We start from the raw sequence: 19,341 nt of genomic DNA on the forward strand, positions 1-19,341 counted from the left end.
CATTGCTTATGTATAGAAATGCATTTGATTTATGGGTATTGATTTTTTATCTTGCTACTTTGCTGAATTTATGAGTTCTAGAAGTTTTCTGGTGGAATTTTTTGGATCCTCTAAATATAGAATAAAATTGTCAGCAAATGATGATATCTTGAGTTCTTCTCTATTCATATTCCTTTAATTTCTTTCTCTTGCCTTATTGCTCTGGCTAGAGTTTTGAGGGTGGTGTTTCAGTTTTTAGAGGGAATACTTTCAATTTTTCTCCATTTAGAGTGATGTTGGCCATAGGTTTAGCATAGACAACTTTTATAATGTTGAGGTATGTTCCTACTATCCCTAGTTTTTCTAGTGTTTTGAACATGAAGAGGTGCTGTATTTTGTTAAATGCTTTTTCTGCATCTATTGAGATAATCATATGATTCTTGTCTCTAAATCTATTGATGTGATGAATTATGTTTATTGATTTACATACATTGAACCACCCTTGCATTCCAGGGATGAACCCCACTTGATTGTGGGGTACTATCTTTTTAATGTTTTTGTATGGGATTTGCCAGAATATTTTTGAGAAGTTTTGCATCTTTGTTCATCAGGGATGTTGACTTGGAGTTTTCTTTCCTTAATGTGTCATTGTCTGGTTTTGGTATAAGGGTACTACTAGTCTCATTTAATGAGTTTGGAAGGGTTCCCTCCTTTTCTATTTCATGGAACAATTTGTGGAGTATTGGAGTTAATTCTTATTTGAAGGTCTTGTAGAACTCAGCTGAGAATTCATCTGGTCCTGGACTGTTCTTGCTTGGTAGACTTTTGAGGACATCTTCTATTTCATTGCTGGAAATTGATCTGTTTAAATTGTATATGTCCTCCTGCATGAGTTTGCCTCTAGCAATTTGTCAGTGTCTTCAAGTTTTCTATTTTATTTGAGTATAAATTTTCAAAATAGTTTTTAATTATCTTCTGTATTTCAGTAGTAACCATTGTGATGTTTCCTTTTTCATCACAAATTTTGGCAATTTGCATTTCTCTTTTTCTTTGTTAGTGTGGCTAATGGTTTTTCAATTTTATTTATTTTTTTTCAAAGAACCAATTTTTTGTTTTGTCAGTTTTTTCAATTGTTTCAATTTCATTGATTTCAGTTCTGATTTTAATTTTTCCCTGTCTTCTGTTGATTTTGGTGTTGATTTGGTCTTCTTTTTCTAGGACTTTGAGATGTAATGTTAGATAATTTATTTGCTGACTTCTTGTTCTTTTAAGGTATTAGCTTAATGTAATGAACTTTTCTCTTAGTACTACCTTCATAATGTCCCAAAGATTTTGATATATGTTGTATCGGTGTTCTCATTTACTGCTAAGTATTTATTAATTTCCTCCTTGATGTCTTCTTTTATCCACTCATTCAATAGTATGCTATTTAGACTCCAGATGTTGGAGTAGCTTCTATTTTTAATTTTATCATTGATTTCTAATTTCATTCCATTATGATCTGATGGAATGCAGGGTAGGATTCCTAATTTTTTGTATTTTCTGAGAGTTCCTTTGTAGCATAACCTATGGTCTGTTTTAGAGAAGGATCTTTGTGCTGCTGAGAAGACAGTGTATTTGCTCCATGATGGATGAAACACTTTATATATGTTCATTAAGTCTAAAATATTGATTTTATTATTTAATTCTATAATTTCTTTGTTTAGTTTTTGTTTGAGAGATCTATCCAGTGGTGAGAGAGATGTGTTAAAGTCACCCAGTATTATTGTGTTGTGATCTATTTGATTCTTGAAATTGTGAAGGGTTTGTTTCATGTACATAGATTCTCCATTGTTTGGGGCATATATATCTAGGACTGTTATGTCTTGTTGGTGTATGATTCCCTTATGCAGTATGAAATATCCTTTATTCCTATAACTAACTTTCGTTTGAAGTCCACTTTGTCTGATATGAGGGTGGAAACCCCTGCTTATTTATGCAGTCCATGTCAGTGATATGTTTTTTCTCAATCTTTCGCCTTCAGTCTGTAGATGTCTTTTCCTAGGAGGTGAGTCTCTTGAAGACAACTTTTTGTTGGGATTTTATTTTTGAATCCAATCTGCCAGTCTATGTCTTTTAATTGATGAGTTTATGTCATTAACATTCAGGGTTATTATTGAGATATGATTTGCATTCCTGGTCATTTTGGTTTATTTCTGGTTTTTAATTTGATTTAGTTTGTCCTTTGACTATTCCTTTAGTGTAGTTCCTCTCTTTGCTAGTTTTCACTTTTTTTTCCATTTCCTCCTCATGAAATATATTTGATGATGATGTTCTGTAGTGCATACTTTCTAGTTATGAATTATTTTAACTTTCATTTATCATAGAAGGTTTTTGTTTCATCTTCAAGTCTGTAGCTTAATTTTTATGGATATTAAATTCTCAGTTGGCATCGATTTTCTTTTAGAGCTTGATATATGTTATTCCAGGACCTCCTTGCATTGAGGGTCTGTGTTAAGAAATCAGTTGATATCCAAATTACTTTCCTCAATATGTAATTTAATTTTTTTCTATCATGGCCTTTAAAACTCTATTGTGTACATTAGTCATTCTTATTATAATGTGCCTTGGTGTGGGTCTGCTGTAATTTTGTACATTTGGGGTCCTGTAAGTCTTGTAGTTGATTTTCCATTTCATTCTTTAGATTTGGGAAATTTTCTGATTTTCATAATTGATACATTTCAACTGCTTATCCCATGAAGTTCTCAAGTTATTTTTTCCTTCTGTTCCTCTCTTCTAGTGTAGAGAACATCTCCTGTGTAACAGGATAGAGATTGTCATTTCTTTTTCTAGAACATTTGTTTATGTAAAAAAATTTAGAACTAATCTTTTTAGGACTTGATATTTTGAAATGTGAAGACTCAAGTTCTTTGTACTTCAAAGTCTTGGTTTTACAACTTAAAAGTCTTGACCTAAATTAAAAATACCATAATCTGGATTTTTATTCATTTTTTTCTCCCATAATGTATAGGGGGACAGGAGGTAGTGTGGGAAGACAAAAGCCTCACTTAACATATTAAATAGTAAGCCCTCCAATTACTTTATTGCTTTCGTTTTCATGTTTCTGAAATACCTTGTATAGCTGGAGTTTGTGTCACATTAGTTTATATTCTTAGATACCAAAGAGAGGATCCAAATAGGAAAATAACTGAAGTCTAATAAACTTTTAATCAGTAAGCAATTAATTAGCAAGTTGTAAGCGTCTGACATTTTGTTCATGGAAAAGAAAATAATCAGTATCTCTGAGTTTTGGTGCCAGCAGCTAGTGAGAACTTTAGGGAGGTTAATGAAGGTACATGAGTGTGTGTGTGTGTGTGTGTGTGTGTGTGTGTGTGTGTGAAAGAGAGAGAGAGAGAACAAACACTGGTGTATAGTATTCACACCTGGAATTATATAATATTCATACCCAGTGAAAACTTTTATTCCAAGAATGAATTTGAATGTTAGTATTCTTTTTTCAGGATACTATTTTGTTCCTGGTTGTTAGAAAAGTATCTGAAATATATGAAAATGAGTAAGAAAACAAAAATGTTGCATTCTAGACCTTATACACAATCATATGTCATTTGTGTTAACATCCGTTATGGATTTGGGGATTTAAATTGACTTCTTTGTTCTTTCAGAGAATTTATCAACAGTCTTCGACTGTACAGGTCATTCTATGGCAGCTTGGCTCACCAGCTTTGTGTTAATGAATTAGCTGCTGTGGATGGGCTACCCTGCTGGAATGGAGAAGATCTAGTAAAAAGGTATTTTATGTGTCGTGGTCTGTGAAAACATAGCTTTTCATCCTTGCTTTCTTTTCCTGAATCTTGAATGGATTACTTCAGTTTTAACTTAACCACACAAGTTAGAGAGTAACTCTTTCTCTTTAATGTGTTCAAAGAAAATATGATTCTCTGACATTTTAAAAATACAACATTCTGTAGTGTTTTGAAAATTTCTCTTTTCATTTCCGCCTACTTGTGAATTATACAACAATCCTACTTTTACTTTAAGTCTGACTTATCTTCCAATAATTTTATCAAAGTTTTTGAGTTTAATTTCATGACAATTAGAAAATAAGAGAATTCAGTAGAATGTAAATACCAGGCAAGAATTCACTGATATATGGAAATGTGCCTCAGCAGTTTTAATGTATACTTCTTAGAGTGGTCTGTTTGAGAGAGAGAGAGAGAGTGAGAAAACAAGATAGAGAAAGCATGTTTATTAGTGGGGGTACTTTTATGTATATATGTTTGAAGCATTGTTTATTTGTATCTGTCAATTGTTTTCAAATTTAAGAGTAAAATTTCACTTTTACCTTTTTTCTCCCTATGTGGAATATCTTTGACAACTCTTTTCCTTTGCTTCCTATAACTAATTATACTATCAAATAATCCCCTCAAGTTGAGAAAGTCTTAAATTTTCCCTCTGTGGTCAATAAAATTGGTTGGGAATTAGTCCTTTGATTTGCCAATGCTGGTGATTTCAACAGAATGTGTGATAATGAGGCTTTGTGTTTATATTTGGATTTCTAAAGCCTAAAATAGAATATACTTTTTATTTATATACTTTATCCATTTATCCATGTATACTTTGGATTTGAATTTGTTAAAAATGTGCTTATTTTGAACAGTCTACAAAAAGGAATATAGGATTAGTTATGCTTTATTACTTAGAAATACACATACTCTTTATGAAGACAGGTGATTCGGCTATCAGAAAAGCAATGAGTTCATTTAAAGTGTTATTTAGCAAATTAAATTTAGTATGTGTTATTCAGCTTTTTGTTGCTGTGACCAAAATACCTGACAAGAACAACTTAGAGGAAGGAAAGTTTATTTTGGCTCATGGTTTCAGAAGTTTGATCCATGATTGGCCAACTCCAATGCTACCTGTCTGAGTGAGGCAGAACATCATGGCAGGAGGGCATGGGAAGGAGAGCTGCTTACCTCATAGCTGCTGGGAAGCAGAGGGATCATCCTCAAGTTACAACTCCAGTAACCTACTTCTAGTCATGCCCTTCCTCACTACAGTTGCATACTGCCTAATAACTACTCAAATTATTAACCAATCAAGTAGATTAATCCATTGATTAGGTTACAGCTTCCAAAATCTCCTCATTATTTCATCTCCAAATAGTCTTGCATTGTCTATCATTTGAGCCTATAAGGGAATACCTCATATCTAATTCATAACACTATGATAAATACATAATAAGGTAAAGTTTAGTGTCAATTTATATAATAAAAGCTGTTTACATATTTCTGGGAGATCATGTTCATTATTGTTAAAAGTTACATTCCTGAAATATTAAATAATTATTTTACAGTTGATATATGAATAGCTTGTAGAGACTATTAAAGTTCACAGAAAAAGATTGTTGAAGACAAGAAATGTGATTTTGTTTAAATAAAATATATGGCCAATATGGCTAGTGCTATAATTTCATTGTGTTTCTTAGACATTAGAATGTAAGAATTTCTTAAATATTTCTTTTGCTTTTACTGAGAGTAGTTATAGCATGCGTGGGACTTTTACTTCTAAAAATAGTTATGTCAGTATGATTTCTACTACTAGGTTAGGGTAATTAATTTCTAACTTATTTTATACTTTTCAAATTGTAGTTGAACATTTTATGTGCATTAATAATTTTTTTCTATAGGGACTAATGAGAATCCCACAGTCATTAATGAAAAATAAGCATATATTATATTAAATACATTACATCATCCAAATCTATAGCTATAAGAATTTTAGTTTCAATTCGTTCCATACTTTTGTTACTAGTTGGTGTGAGGTTTATATGATAAGATAGACTACTGGAGAAGTCCATGATTTCATAAAACATTTTGGAGAGGTAGTATTTTCAACTCAGAGATCATATTTTCTTCCACAAAATACATTTTTAAAGATCTCATTCATGGTTTACGAATAAAGAAAGTACCTATTTACAAGAATTCTTCATGGACACTGTCTCCATTTCTGATAAGAGAAAAGATTGGTTGTTGGTATTCTGACCCGCTGGAAGCTCATGTCTTTCCTTTCCTATACACATGGGCCTCCTGTCTATTAGCCCCTTCTAAGTGCACAGAGATCTCAGCTTCCTGTGAACAAGCTTCACTTGGAGTCCATCTATGCTTAAATAAAATCTTCTGATCTCATTTCTTGGTGGACATTTTTTCCTTCTTTCAGTTTTTTTTTTTTTTAACTTTGATGGCTATGTCACAGGTCCTCTACCTATTCCTGTTCCCCTTGGTTTATAGCCAACAGATGCAGACACATTTTACCTTCTTAGAATCATCATTAGATTACTTCCAAAATGAACATTTTTCAGCCCCAATTATTTTGTAGCAATGAGCTAAGGATTTCACAAGCATTATCTCATTTAATTCTTTCAAGACTTTAATACTCTAAAGTGAGTTCATTGGGCTATATCTCTTTTTTGTTTGATGTTGAGAAAACTTTCATGTCTGCTTTGACTTTTTGAAAGTTTAACTAGTTATACTTCCATTTCTGACTCAATTCTTACTGTAAATTTACAGTGAAATGTTTTTCAATGCAAACTTGATGCTAAAATCTAAATTCCATACATTGGTTGATTGATTATGTTATATTCACAGTGAAATATTATGCAGCAGTCAGAAATTATGCATACTTATAAATGCTATTATGCTATATTTTCAAATAATTGTTAACTAAACAGTAGCAACAAGATAGTATCTTTTAAAATTTTTTAAATTTTTTTTATTTTTTACAGACTGCATTTTGATTCATTGTACACAAATGGGGTATTCATGTTGTTTCTATCTTTACCAGCATGTCTCAATAAATAAAATGGATGCAAATATTTGTTCTACAGAGATTATTTCTGGAAGGTTGCAGGAAAATTGTTAGTCTAAATTTAGAACAAAGTCCTGGGGGTGGAGTTTAATTTTAAAGTTTTTTGTACATATTTATTTTTAATGAGGATGGTGTTATAGCAATACAAAAAGGGGGTCTTTATATGGGCCCTTATTGTTTTCTTTCTTTTTATAAATCTCGTTGCAAAAAAGTAAGAATTCACTTTGCATAAAGTATTACTTATAGTGCCATTTATTTATACATTAAATTTCCACTAAATCAGATTTTCATGACTTGTGACCTTGTTGTGTCAAAGCATTAATGGATATGTTTCAATTTTGAACTACTGAATTTATCTAAGAACAGTCTTATATGAAGTTGAATCCAGATGACTGTAGCAATATTAAATTTTTAACCATTTTCTCCTTGAGAAAAAATGAAGTATAGCAGTGAGCAGGAGTGAAAAGCTGAATGTGATCCTCATATAAGATATTCATTTCAGAGACCTACAGTTAGATAAGGTAAATAATGCCATCCAATTTTGAGAAAATGGATACCAAGTGAATGTATATAGACTATTTTCCTTTTTTACAGTGGGTTATAATGTTGAAGTTCATCCTGGAAAAATTATACCAAGCACATCAATGGCTAAAATTGGTTGCCAAGATTGAGTTTATCATTCATTATAAGAGCAGAGTGATTATTTTGGCAAGCTCTCTTCTCCTGCAGGCATTTTTTAGGAGGTGGTTGATAAGATTATTTATGTGCACAGATGTGCTGCGTCAAAGAGGAGGAGAACCACAGAGACTGTTTCAATATCATTACAGTCCTGTAAAAGGGGGGGGAAATCACTGATGTGCTCATCAAAAGAGGTGAAATTCCTTTGTGCTTGTAGATGAAAACATCTCAAATATCGATAATGTATAAAGCAAGTTTAATTTTTAAAGACTGAATTAGATGAATCCTGTACGGCAACACTGAGGTCAACAGTTCAAACAATTTCTGATTTAAGATGGAAATTTGTTACTGAAATCCATAGTCTTCATATCTTAAGGTCCCTCTTATCAAACCCTCCTGTCTCTTCATCATGAAAGGAAATTGTTCTCTGAAAGACATGTCAGTCCCTCCTCTGCCCTCAGTTCTCAGTGATTGCAAATTGATTGTTCCATGATTTGTATTCCTCTTTCTGGGCATTGAAGTCCAGGTGACAGCTCTTTAATTACTAGGACTTCCTTTTCCCTTTTGATTAATAGACAGATAATCTAGTAATTCTCCTTCAATCGCCAGAAATTTATGATCTCCACAACAACTCTTCAACTAGTCAATAGCTGTTAAGTACTCTTATAAAATTAATGTCACAGTATTTCCACTTCGTCTTGATTTAGTTAATGTTCCTGAATGCTTCTTTCATAATCTACTTTTTTTTAGCTTTTATAAGGCGATACTTTTTCTCAAATGCTTATAATTGAATGAAAACAGAAAAACTTAGAACTCTCTGAAATTTTGTACTTTCAATATCAGTTTCCACTCTGCCCATGCAGTGAACATGTTTCCTGGTCACTTTTGTTTTGTTCAATTTCTCTTTTCTCCCTTTTTACCTATTCTCTATCTTGGAAGCCACTTTATTTTCAAACTTTTTTTTTTTTTCTTCCTCATCTGACAGAATTCAATTTTGTTTTTCCTTCTTAAACATGTGGTCTAGTTTTCAAATGTTAGAATTTCATTTTAAGAAGAATCAGGTCTCAAGATTGTTCTGTTTTATTAATGTAACAACTAGTTGCTTTTGCTGTGTTTTCTGTGTAAAAGCAATACGTTTTTCACATCTTAAACACCATCTGCTTCCTATTAGTTTTACTTTCACATTCTACCTTCCAATCAGGTTTTCTAATATTGTTGAGTAAAACCTTCCCAATAATCATTATTGTTTTTATATCTATGCCCCATCATATTTGGTCCAAAATTAGAAGTTACTCAAAAAAAATTTGATTCGGAGTATTTTCTTTCATTTCCCAGCAATGAAATTCCCACTATTCACAGAATAATTTTCAACTAAATTATTTTCCCCATGTGACTGTATATACAACTTTCCAAACTCCCACATTATCTTGAGTCCTAGAGAAATAAGTCCCTTTATTTGTGTTTTATTTTTGCTCCTAAATACAGTGAAGCCACTATAATTCCTTTTGCCTTTATATCTATATATTTTCTTTCTTTTTATCTGCTGCAATTTATTTTAGAATAGAATGTCTGTATTATCTGAGAGGCTAAAAATGGTTAATGTCATTAAATATCTCTGAGTAATTTTTCTGAAGATAAGATGACAATGAGGAAATGGAATCTTTATAAGTGTTAGTGAGAAGTAAGATTTGGTGCTTTGAGAAGTGGTTTCATGAGAACACTTTGGTCGGTAATATGTGCTTCTAAAGTGAAGTTGGGTGTCTGAAAGGAAGAATAGACTGAATCATAAAAGTTTCTACCAGTGGCTAACTTCAAATGGTGAGGTGGGTTTTTATTTTTGTTTGTTTGTTTCATTTTTGTTTTTGTTTTCTGATTTAACTTTATGATCATGTATAGAATGTACTTCCATTGATATTTTCATGAAACCAAACTCTAGAAAACACTACTAATATCAACAGTTTTGAACTAAAAAACATATTGGGGCTGGGATTTTCCCTAAAAACAAAACAAAGCAAAGCAAAACAAAACAAAACAAAACAAAAACATGAAGCACTGGGATTGGGGGTGAATAAAAGTGCGAATGCCTGACCAATGCAGGAAGTCTGAGTTTATGGCCTTCAGTAAGGGAAGAATCGAGACACTTCAGTTCCTCGTGGCGGAAATGAAAAGTGTAGTTTTAGAAATATTAAAAGGGACTGTGGGAATCATCACATTGCAGAGTCTGCACTCTACGTCCAACTGGACAAATACAGGTGCAACTGAGCTATGAGCTTTGAAATGAACATAAAATAAATCGGAAGGACATATGGATATGCACTATGTACCACTGTAGGCCTCCCTCTGCCTAACTATAGAAAACTTTCTTGGCAGATAATTTTCATTTAAATGGTAATCCTTGAATTAGTTATCCCATGGTTTGGGCCTATAGCCAATAGTATAGGAGATGTTAGCAAGGGGATGTACATTTATCAACTTTGCTACAAGTCCTGACATTTTTAACTACTGTTGAAACCTAGGAAATAATCCATCCTTCTCAGGCTAATATTCACATTTTGGTCTTTTCTGAAATTCTACATTAATTGGTCTATCTGATCTTCTAAACTTAGGTATTTCTTTTTAATCTTTTTATTTTATTGGAATGGTAATTTTTTTTTTTTTTTTTTTTTTTTTTTTTTTTTTTTTTTTTAGCTGATACTGTGGATTGAAACTGGGCCTCACACAGGCTAGGCAGTGCTCTACCATTGAGCTATAATCCCGGGCCCAATTACTTGTCTCTTGTTAAGTATATAATCATCACACTCAAAGGTCTATACTCAGAAAGGTGAAAATAGAAACTGGGGCATTGAATCTACTAGAAGGCTATTTGTAATAGAATGGAATCATGGACAGTTCGAAGAATATTTTTGGTCACTGTTAATTTCTAACTGATCTTTGGTTATTGATTAATCTTATGAAGTTAAATTCTGTAATGAATGGATCCAATTCAATATAATAATCAAAAGTCCGACATTCTTTTAATTCTTTGTTTTTCTTCTGGTTAGCTACTGTTAAGTCTAGGAGATCTGTAGTAGGGGAAGAACTCTTCCCATCCTCCAGCCAGCATTTCCTTCTCCCCCATTTCAAGTTGGGAAGTTTGGAACTAGAGGGTTTGGATTGGAGAAATAATGAAGTAAGAATGAGAGAGAAAGGCAAAAGAATGCTCTTTTGACAGAAACTTTCTTGATTTCTCTTTTATGCCTCTTTGGCAGGTGTTAAGAGTTGCTCTAGGGTTTTTGAGGGCATAAGACAATGCCTCTGCCCTGCACTTCTTCCTCTGATGGTAAGCCTTTGGTCACTTTCTGCTAAGATATTTTGGTGGGTTCTTTTTCTCTCACATGGTCTGTTTTGGACTACAGAAACCTTGCCCCTCTTTCTGCTGGTGTCCTTCCTTCCTTCCTTCCTTCCTTCCTTCCTTCCTTCCTTCCTTCCTTCCTTCCTTCCTTCATTCCTTCATTCCTTCATTCCTTCCTTCCAAGTTCAGCCACATGTCTACTACAGCTCTTTGGATCCTTCCAGCTCTAAGGATTCCTCAAATCTCTTTCACTTAGGATGAACAAATGAGGGAATGCCATGGCAGTCTGACCAACTTTCTTCAATTCTCCCGTTTGACCTTTTCAACATCTATCATTTTATATACTGAATGTGAATGTCAAGCTGCGAGACTCGAAACCATGGTTCGTCATTTGCTTTTCATGTCTAGCATCTCCCTGTGGAGAGTGAGGGAGAAGGTACCATCTATTGTCTTGTTCTCAGCTGGGATGGAAACAGAGCACTATTTTTGCATTCTTTTATGTGTATTTGGAAGTACTGGGGGTGGGAAGAAAAACTGGATTCCATATTCAAGATACTGTGTTAGACTTTGGAACATAAAGTTATGAAATATATTGTCCTAATTTTTAAGGAATTTGGAATCTAAAAATGTATAGAAAACATATTTGCAATATATACATGACAAAGAAGACTCTGAAATAAAAAAAGACATAAAATCCCAAAACTTTTTATGTAAAAGAGACATTCCATTTGATTTAGGAGATTTAAAAATTTTTTTTCAGTTTTTCCATTCTTTCCTTTTTAAAATTTTTTGAATTTGTTTTAATTAGTTGTACATGACAGTAGAAGAAATTTATAAATTTTGATAAATCATACATAAATCATACATACTCATTTTCCTGATTATACATATTGTAAGATCACAGTGGTCATGCAAGAAGCAATATGTGATATGTGTCTCCATTCTTTCGTGTAAAATAACTTCTCTGAAATATTTATGGATGAGATGAGATGATGTCTGAGAATGCTTTTAAATAATTCAGCGAATGGGGGGAAGAAAGTCATCCTCCATAAGAAACAAGGTTTTCTGAGTGGTTAATCATTGAGGCTATAAGATGGTCGAGGGATGTTTGCTGTAGGATTTGCTGTGTAATTGGCATGTGTTTGAAAAGTCTATAAGAAAACAATAAATATAAAAATATAGGAAGGTATAATAAAATCAACTTCGTTGGGTATCTATACTGTCACTGATCTAGACTTTGGGTTACAGTGATAGAAAAGAAAAACATATGCCTGTCTCCTATATAGATCAGGATGTAGAAGAGACAGATCCTGAACAAATTCAGGTATGATTAGTTTACAAAATGTTTAAGACCAGATATAATTTTAATCAAAAAACTTGGAAGCAAGAAAGAGATTGGGAGCAAATATATTCTTGAATGAAATGCTCCAAGTTTAGTGGCATCTATACAACATTATTTCCATTTGTGTATCATCTTTCATATTATTTTCTCCTTCTCTCCACTCTTTATTTCAGCTTCATGGTCATGTCCTGACTATTTAGAATTAAACTTTCTCTCATTCATTATAGTATACCTATTCATTCAGAAAGCTGATAAACTCGTTGGTTCAAGAGTCAAGGTACCAAGGTTCTCAATAAAGATTAGCCACTTACTACCAATGTAAATATAGGCACATTTATTAACCTTTAATTGTATGAGTTTCCTCATTTTTAAAACGTGACTGAACCAATGCCTACCTAATATTTGATAATGAAATGAATTATTCACACAAACAATTTAGAATGCTAGCTATCACATAGCAAACATCCAACAACTTTTAAATCATGTTATGATTAAACAAGATACATCCATTTACTTTATTGTACTGAACATCTATCTCTCTTTACAGGTGGGTTCTATCTTGGATCAGAAGACTCCCATTGGGGAAAAAATTATGTGTGATTGTTAGTTTATGAGATAATAAAAATTAATGTTAGGGACTTGGGGTTGGAGTAAGAGATAATTCCTTATTAATACACCAGGTTATCTCATTGGGGCTAGAAGTAGGGAAAATCTACCTTAAAAGGCAGTTCATCAAATACCGCCGCTGCGCAAATCTGTGTTGTAAACAGAGTTCCTAGAATACAATGAGGTTGAACAGTGGCCATCACCGAGTGCCTGCTCAGTTTCTCCCCATGCTGACCCAGTACAAGTGGACTATTTTTAACTTGGTACATGCTTGCACCTGGCATTGAGCAGAGGGACATAAAAAGATCTAAGACAACAAGATGAAAATTCACTGAAGTGGAAACCTACAGGACCTTTACCCGTCTGTTTAGCACAGAAGTTGTTATCTCCGGGGGTATGGATTTCATCACAGTTCCATAGATTGTGACTTCTAGACTCCAGGATGCCAAGCCTTACTGCAGTCAGAGCAGCTTCTTATTTAGTATTTGTTTTCATATTGGGCTTCTGCCTGAAAAGTGATTACCTTGTCAGTAAAATGGATGTAAATATTTTTTCTTTGATTATTAGCTCCTGCATTTCAACATTATAGTGTAGAAAATTTATCAGAGAATGATTAATTACATTTTAAAGTAAAATACTAGAAGAGACATGGAAAAGGAATAGTCATTTACTAAAACTTCTTTTCTTCAAATAGACTCCAGTGTATTCTCATTTGATTTCTAAAAATAACTTATCAATTATCAGCACATTTGATTGCCTAACTATCCAAATGCTTGTTTTCTGACACATTTCTCAAAATAAATAAATAGGCAAATAAATCAATAAACAATAGATATTGTTAAAAAGAGTTTCACAAAATTGGATTTGAGATTAATTATACATTAAAAAGTGTAACATTTGTACTATGGTATGTTTTGGCTTGGATAAGTAGTATAATTATATATTTCATTTTTAAAAAAATTATTTTCCCATGACTACTCTGAAATGAAGTGATATTTTTATTTATTTGTATTCTTAGGGCAGCAGATGAATACAAATCCACTTTCGAAGTTCCATCTTTAATCAGTTGTATATGAGAGTAGTTATAGAGGGTGGATGTTATAATTATTTGAGATAATGAATAAGAAACTCAAGAGTCTTATAATCATGAAGGAAATGGATCTCACATTTGGAAAGAAGCCTAAAAAATCAGTTCATTCTGTACAAAGAAAGCTCTAAACAATGGTTGGGAGAAGGGAATATACAAATAAAAATCTGATTTCTGCTCACTTCAGTGTAGTGCTTAATTTTTTTACATAATATGACTATTATTTTTACTATTAGAAAGTACATCTTTCTATTTTAAGAAATGCCTGTGACACGTGAGTTCCCTTTATCTCCCTCAGAAAACCTGTACCTGAATTGGTCCATTTCTAGGCCCCATTTGAAACACTTTTGATAGCAAAAAAACTCTTCTGCCTAATAAATACTTATTGCTAGCTTACCAGCTATTAATATAGCATGTGTGATGTTCCAAATATATTCATTTTAATTTATTAAATGCAATCAAATAGATGAATGGATTAAATATTGGTCATTATTTATTCTAGGTATAGTCTAGACATTTTAAGATGCATTGATTGAATCATTATATCAATAAGAAGTTAGAGTAAACATGTTAACATATTTTGTATCTAATAAAAACCTAGCCTATTGACCTTTCCTGAAGATTTTAGAGTATTCAGCCCCTGTAATTACATGAGCCAATTCAATTACATGAGCCAATTTCTTAAAATAACTTCCTATGTATAATATATTTTTGTTTGATACAAAATAAACACATTCACTTTAAATGTGTCTAGTGAGCCTGACATATTTAAATATACAAAGTATTGCTAAGTATTAAAATGTATATGGAACTGTTGGTTTGGAATTGTGTCATGACTATTGAATTTGACATCATGCTTATCATATTGAAATACACATGTCTACAGAGATAAGTGATGATTCTCTGTGGGGTAGAAAGTGCTACAAGATGAATCAGACCCCCAGAGTCAGAGGACTTGCCATGTAGTAATGTGAGGTAGTGTATTAGTTATTGATATCCAGAAAAATGACTGCCCCATTCCTCTCTCACAGGACAGTGATTGATTCTCTCCCATCATTCTGAAATCTTTTTTGTTATTTACATGTGGATATATATATATGCATATTTATAAACATCTATATTCTTACACATATTCATTGATTGCTATACACACACACTGAGTTAGTCAGCTTTCCATCACTGAAACAGGTAGCTGAGATAAATCAATGTAAAAAGGAAAAAGTTCACTTTGGCTCACAGTTTTGGAGCTTTGAGTTCATGATTAACCCCCGTCTGGGGGAAGCAAATGGCAGAGCTAAACCACTCACCTCATGGCTAGGAAGTGAACAAGGGAAGGAGGGGAGGGGCCAAAGGAGCTGGGGTGCCACTGTCCCCTTCATGGGCATACCCCCAAAGACCTGAACACCTCTCACAAGGCCCCGCCTCTTAAAGGTCGGTTCTGACTCCTCCCAGTCTCACACTTTGTGGACCAAGATTTTACCATATGGCCTTTTGGGGGACATTTATGATTTAAACAATTTATAAATACATATATATGCATATATATGTGGATTGTTTTGAGTTATTCTAGACAGTATAGACTTTTTTGATGTAGTAAATCATAAGAGTTTAGCATAAATGAGTTTAGCTTATTTTATATCAAACAATACTATCATTTAGCTGGTTAGCTAACCAGAGAGATAGAGAGACAGAGAGTGGAGGGAGTTAGTTTAAGGAATTGAATTATGTAATCGCAGGGCCTGGATACTCTAAAATCTTCAGGGAAGGTTGGTAGGCTAGAAATTCCACTAAGGGTCTGTGTTGAGTCTAAAGACAGTTTAGAAGTAGAATTTCTTTATTTTCTGGGGACCTCTGTCTTTTCTCTTAAGACATTTAGCTGATCTGGATGAGGCCCATCCACATTATGGAGAGTAATATTCTTTAATCCATGTCTAGTAATATAAATGTTAATCAAACCTAAAAATGAATATTCACAGTGACATTGAGACTGTTATTTGACCAAACTACTGAGTACAGTAGTTCAAATGAGTTACTGGATAAAATTACTCATCATAAGTAATGTTCTTCTGCATGATGAACGAGGTGTCAGATTGCACTCTTGTGGGACTGATGTTCTAGAGTGGGGGTGAAGGAGGAGCTATGTTAGATTAGGTATCCAGGGAAAACTTCTCTAAAAAAAAAAAAATCACATTTAAACTGAACATAAGGGAATATCTGAGTTTTCCAACTACAGAGAACATCATGCTTCATCTGTCTGAGTAACAGAAGGGAGATCAGCATGTGCAGAGTAGAATGAGGTTGATTATCTGCAATGAGATTGTAGATGGGGCAAACATTGGATCACATGAGCCAGGGAACAAGTCTGGATTTCACTGTAGGCACTTTGAGAGGTCACTGAAATTTTCAAACTGATAGGTAAGGAAAAACAAACTTTTTTTTCCTTCATGCTCAGTCAGTACAGAAAACTTCGGTGACTAAATATAGGGGTTTGTCCCATCTCACAAGATTCTCCAGTGCTCTTCAGACACTAACCGCATGTCCTACAATTCTTTCAGTCTGATATAATCAGAATTATCACAGACCCCTGGGGTTAAGGGCTTGGTCCCACTATAGACGCCAATCAAAAGTAATAGGTCCCCTGTTACCCACAGCTTCTATATGACTCGGCTATAAATTGCAAGGTCTTCACAAACCCATTCTTGAATTCAATCATTTGCTAGAATAACTTACAAAACTTAGGGAAATCCTTTACTTACTTTTATCCATTTATTTTAAAAGATGTAATCCAGAAACAGTCAAATGGAAGAAATGCATTGACTCATATATGGGGAAAGGAGTGTGTTCTTCTGCAGCTCTCTTGGGCCACCCTGCCTGCCCAGCACCTCCATATGCTCTGGAACCTGGAAACTCTTACAACTCTGTACTTCTGGGATTTTTATGGAGGCTCTACTCCTTGAAGCATCAGGGGTAAGGCTGAAGGTTCCAAGTTTCTAATCATGACTTGATCTTCCTGGTGACCAGTCCCATCCAGAGCCCACCCAGAATCACCTCAGTAGAACATTAGATGTTCCCGTCACTCAGAACTTTTGTTTTGTTTTCCATTTTTATACCAAAATATCTGAGACTGGCTAAATTATGAAGAAAAGAAATTTATTTCCTTACAGCTCTAGAGGCTGAAAAGTCCACCATTAGAATACTGGTATCTGGGAGGGCATTCTTTCTGTATCTTCACATAGCAGACGTCATCACATAGCAAGAGAGCAAAAGGAAAAGGGGGCAAATTCTCTCATTTACAGTGGAATTAATCCTACCCACAAGGCAGAACGCTTTTGACCTAATCACCTCTTAACAGTTCTATCTTAATACAGTTACATGGCAATTTCAACATGCATTTGGTGAGAGACAAACATTCAAGCTATAGAAACCCCTATTTACAAGAGGCATTTTTAAATTTATTTAATTTTCTGTCAGGAAATTAATCAGAGCAGAGTAAACAGGAAGAAAGACTGAAATTGATCAACATACCTGGACAGACTTTTGTCACACACTATTATCTTCTATTTAGGTTCCATTCAGCATTCCAAAGAGAGTAATTTTGAAGCCAGTGCCTATTCTGCAGGCTAAATAGCCTTTGTCCCAGACATCGTGCATTTCCCAAGTCCATTGGATTTCCCTAAAAGTCATTTACTGCCCACTAAGTATTGCATACATTCCTATTCTCCCCATCCCTGACAGAAAAAGGGGAATATAGTTTCTGAATCACCTTGAGCTAGTGTTTAATTACACTATGTGATTGTCTCCATGCACATAATAAATTTGTGTACCTTTTCTCCAATTAAACTGTCTTTCTCAGTTTATTCCAGCAAACATTCAGAAGACATAGAGGAAATTTCCCTTTGCCCCTGCACAAACCAAATTAAATAATTTCCAATAAATCAAATAAATGCAATTTGATAAAAACCCAATAACTATTTTTCACTTATTATGATGGCAAATATCATTAAATTTTAACATTCACGGCATTTGTCCAAGGCATGAAGGAAAAGGTATTTCAATATCCCTATAGAAAGTAAAATTATTTCTGTATTTTCAGAGGACAATTGGGCAACATATTTCAGTATTTCAAAGGCACATGACATTTGAATCACCTATTTCACATATAAAAATCATTAAACATAGTTTACACTAGCTTATATAAGGTAGGAATGATCAGAATGTTCTTTAATAGGCAAATAATTATGGTATACTTTAATAATTGACAATAACTTCGATTTTTAAAGAGGTAGCCTTATAGGTAGTGATATGAAATAGCTATGGAAGAAGAGAGATGGGGGATATGTGTGTGAGGAATAATTGATCATTTTTATGTGTACATTCATAATTTTTTACCATGTACTTAAAAAACAATTTAAAATAAAATCATATATGTTATGTGATGGGAAGATTGCTTGTATTAAATACAGAAAGATGTCTTGCTTAAGAACAATATATTGAAATGTCCGTGCATTTTAAATACAATTCAAGCAAATTGGCAAATAACATTAAAGCAAATAACAAATTTTTAAATGTTTTTCAATGTCCAATTTATAATTATTTGAGAAATGGATTGCATAGAACTTAAAGAATGTAGGTGTTCGCTGCACCGAATGTCAAACCAGTACCTTGGTGATTGTAGAAAAGGGTGGGCTAGGACTGACTGAAAGGGCTCTGCCAATCCCTGTGGGACAAAACCAAAACACTGTGGTTCTAATACCATACTGGAGTTGACTGAGGATAAGGAGAGCGCTTCTTCCCTGGTGATGGCTTTTCTGGTCTTTTTTTAAGTTAGAGTTCCTGTAGTTTTATATTGGAGCACCTGGGTCTATCAGGAAATGACTTATTAGAGTAAAATGTGTCATAATCTTAGAAATTGACTAGTACTGGAGTGTAGCGAAAATAGGGGTGGTATAATTTTTTTTTTAATAAGTTAACCAGATATTGAAAACACAAGTTATGGCATTTGGAAATTACATAGAAATTATTACTTTTGATCTTATTTTCCTAATACAAAACCATACATTCAGGAATGCAGTTGTGCAGTGTATAAGTGTTTATACATTTGCCTCTATCGTCTGAAATTTGTGTGTTGGTTTGCCTTATTTTCATTTATTACTCTACTTTTCCTTTAAAAAGATTTTTTTTAACTTTAATTAGTCAATAACATAAGTGTGTTGTATGTCATCTAATTCATTAGTGAAGAATAAAGATGATTAATGGAAATGTCATTTACATAAAGATCTTCAGGAGAAATGCAATGTGTTACTACTTGAAGGAGATAATGGAAAAAATTTTAAGATCTTATGACTCTTAAATATATTTTTATTTCCTAAACTTTACATGCAGTAGTTCCCAACATGTGGTTCCCTGAGTCTCAGTTCCCAAACTCTGACCTCTAATAAATCAGAAATGTCAGGC

General features: G+C 33.4%; 1 protein-coding gene across 3 annotated transcripts in view; it reads left to right on the forward strand.

Moving 5' to 3' along the window:
- GPC5 (glypican 5) overlaps nucleotides 1-19,341 on the forward strand; it is a 1,401,099-nt gene that overhangs the window by 290,835 nt on the left and 1,090,923 nt on the right. For all 3 annotated transcript variants that reach the window (XM_079138993.1, XM_079138994.1, XM_079138995.1), the window contains exon 5: nucleotides 3,642-3,767. In XM_079138993.1, coding sequence (XP_078995119.1) covers nucleotides 3,642-3,767 — 126 coding nt within the window. The remainder of the gene's footprint in view (nucleotides 1-3,641; nucleotides 3,768-19,341) is intronic.

The sequence above is a fragment of the Sciurus vulgaris genome, assembly GCF_902686455.1.
Source record: "Sciurus vulgaris genome assembly, chromosome: 4".
NCBI classification, from domain to species: Eukaryota; Metazoa; Chordata; class Mammalia; order Rodentia; family Sciuridae; genus Sciurus; species Sciurus vulgaris.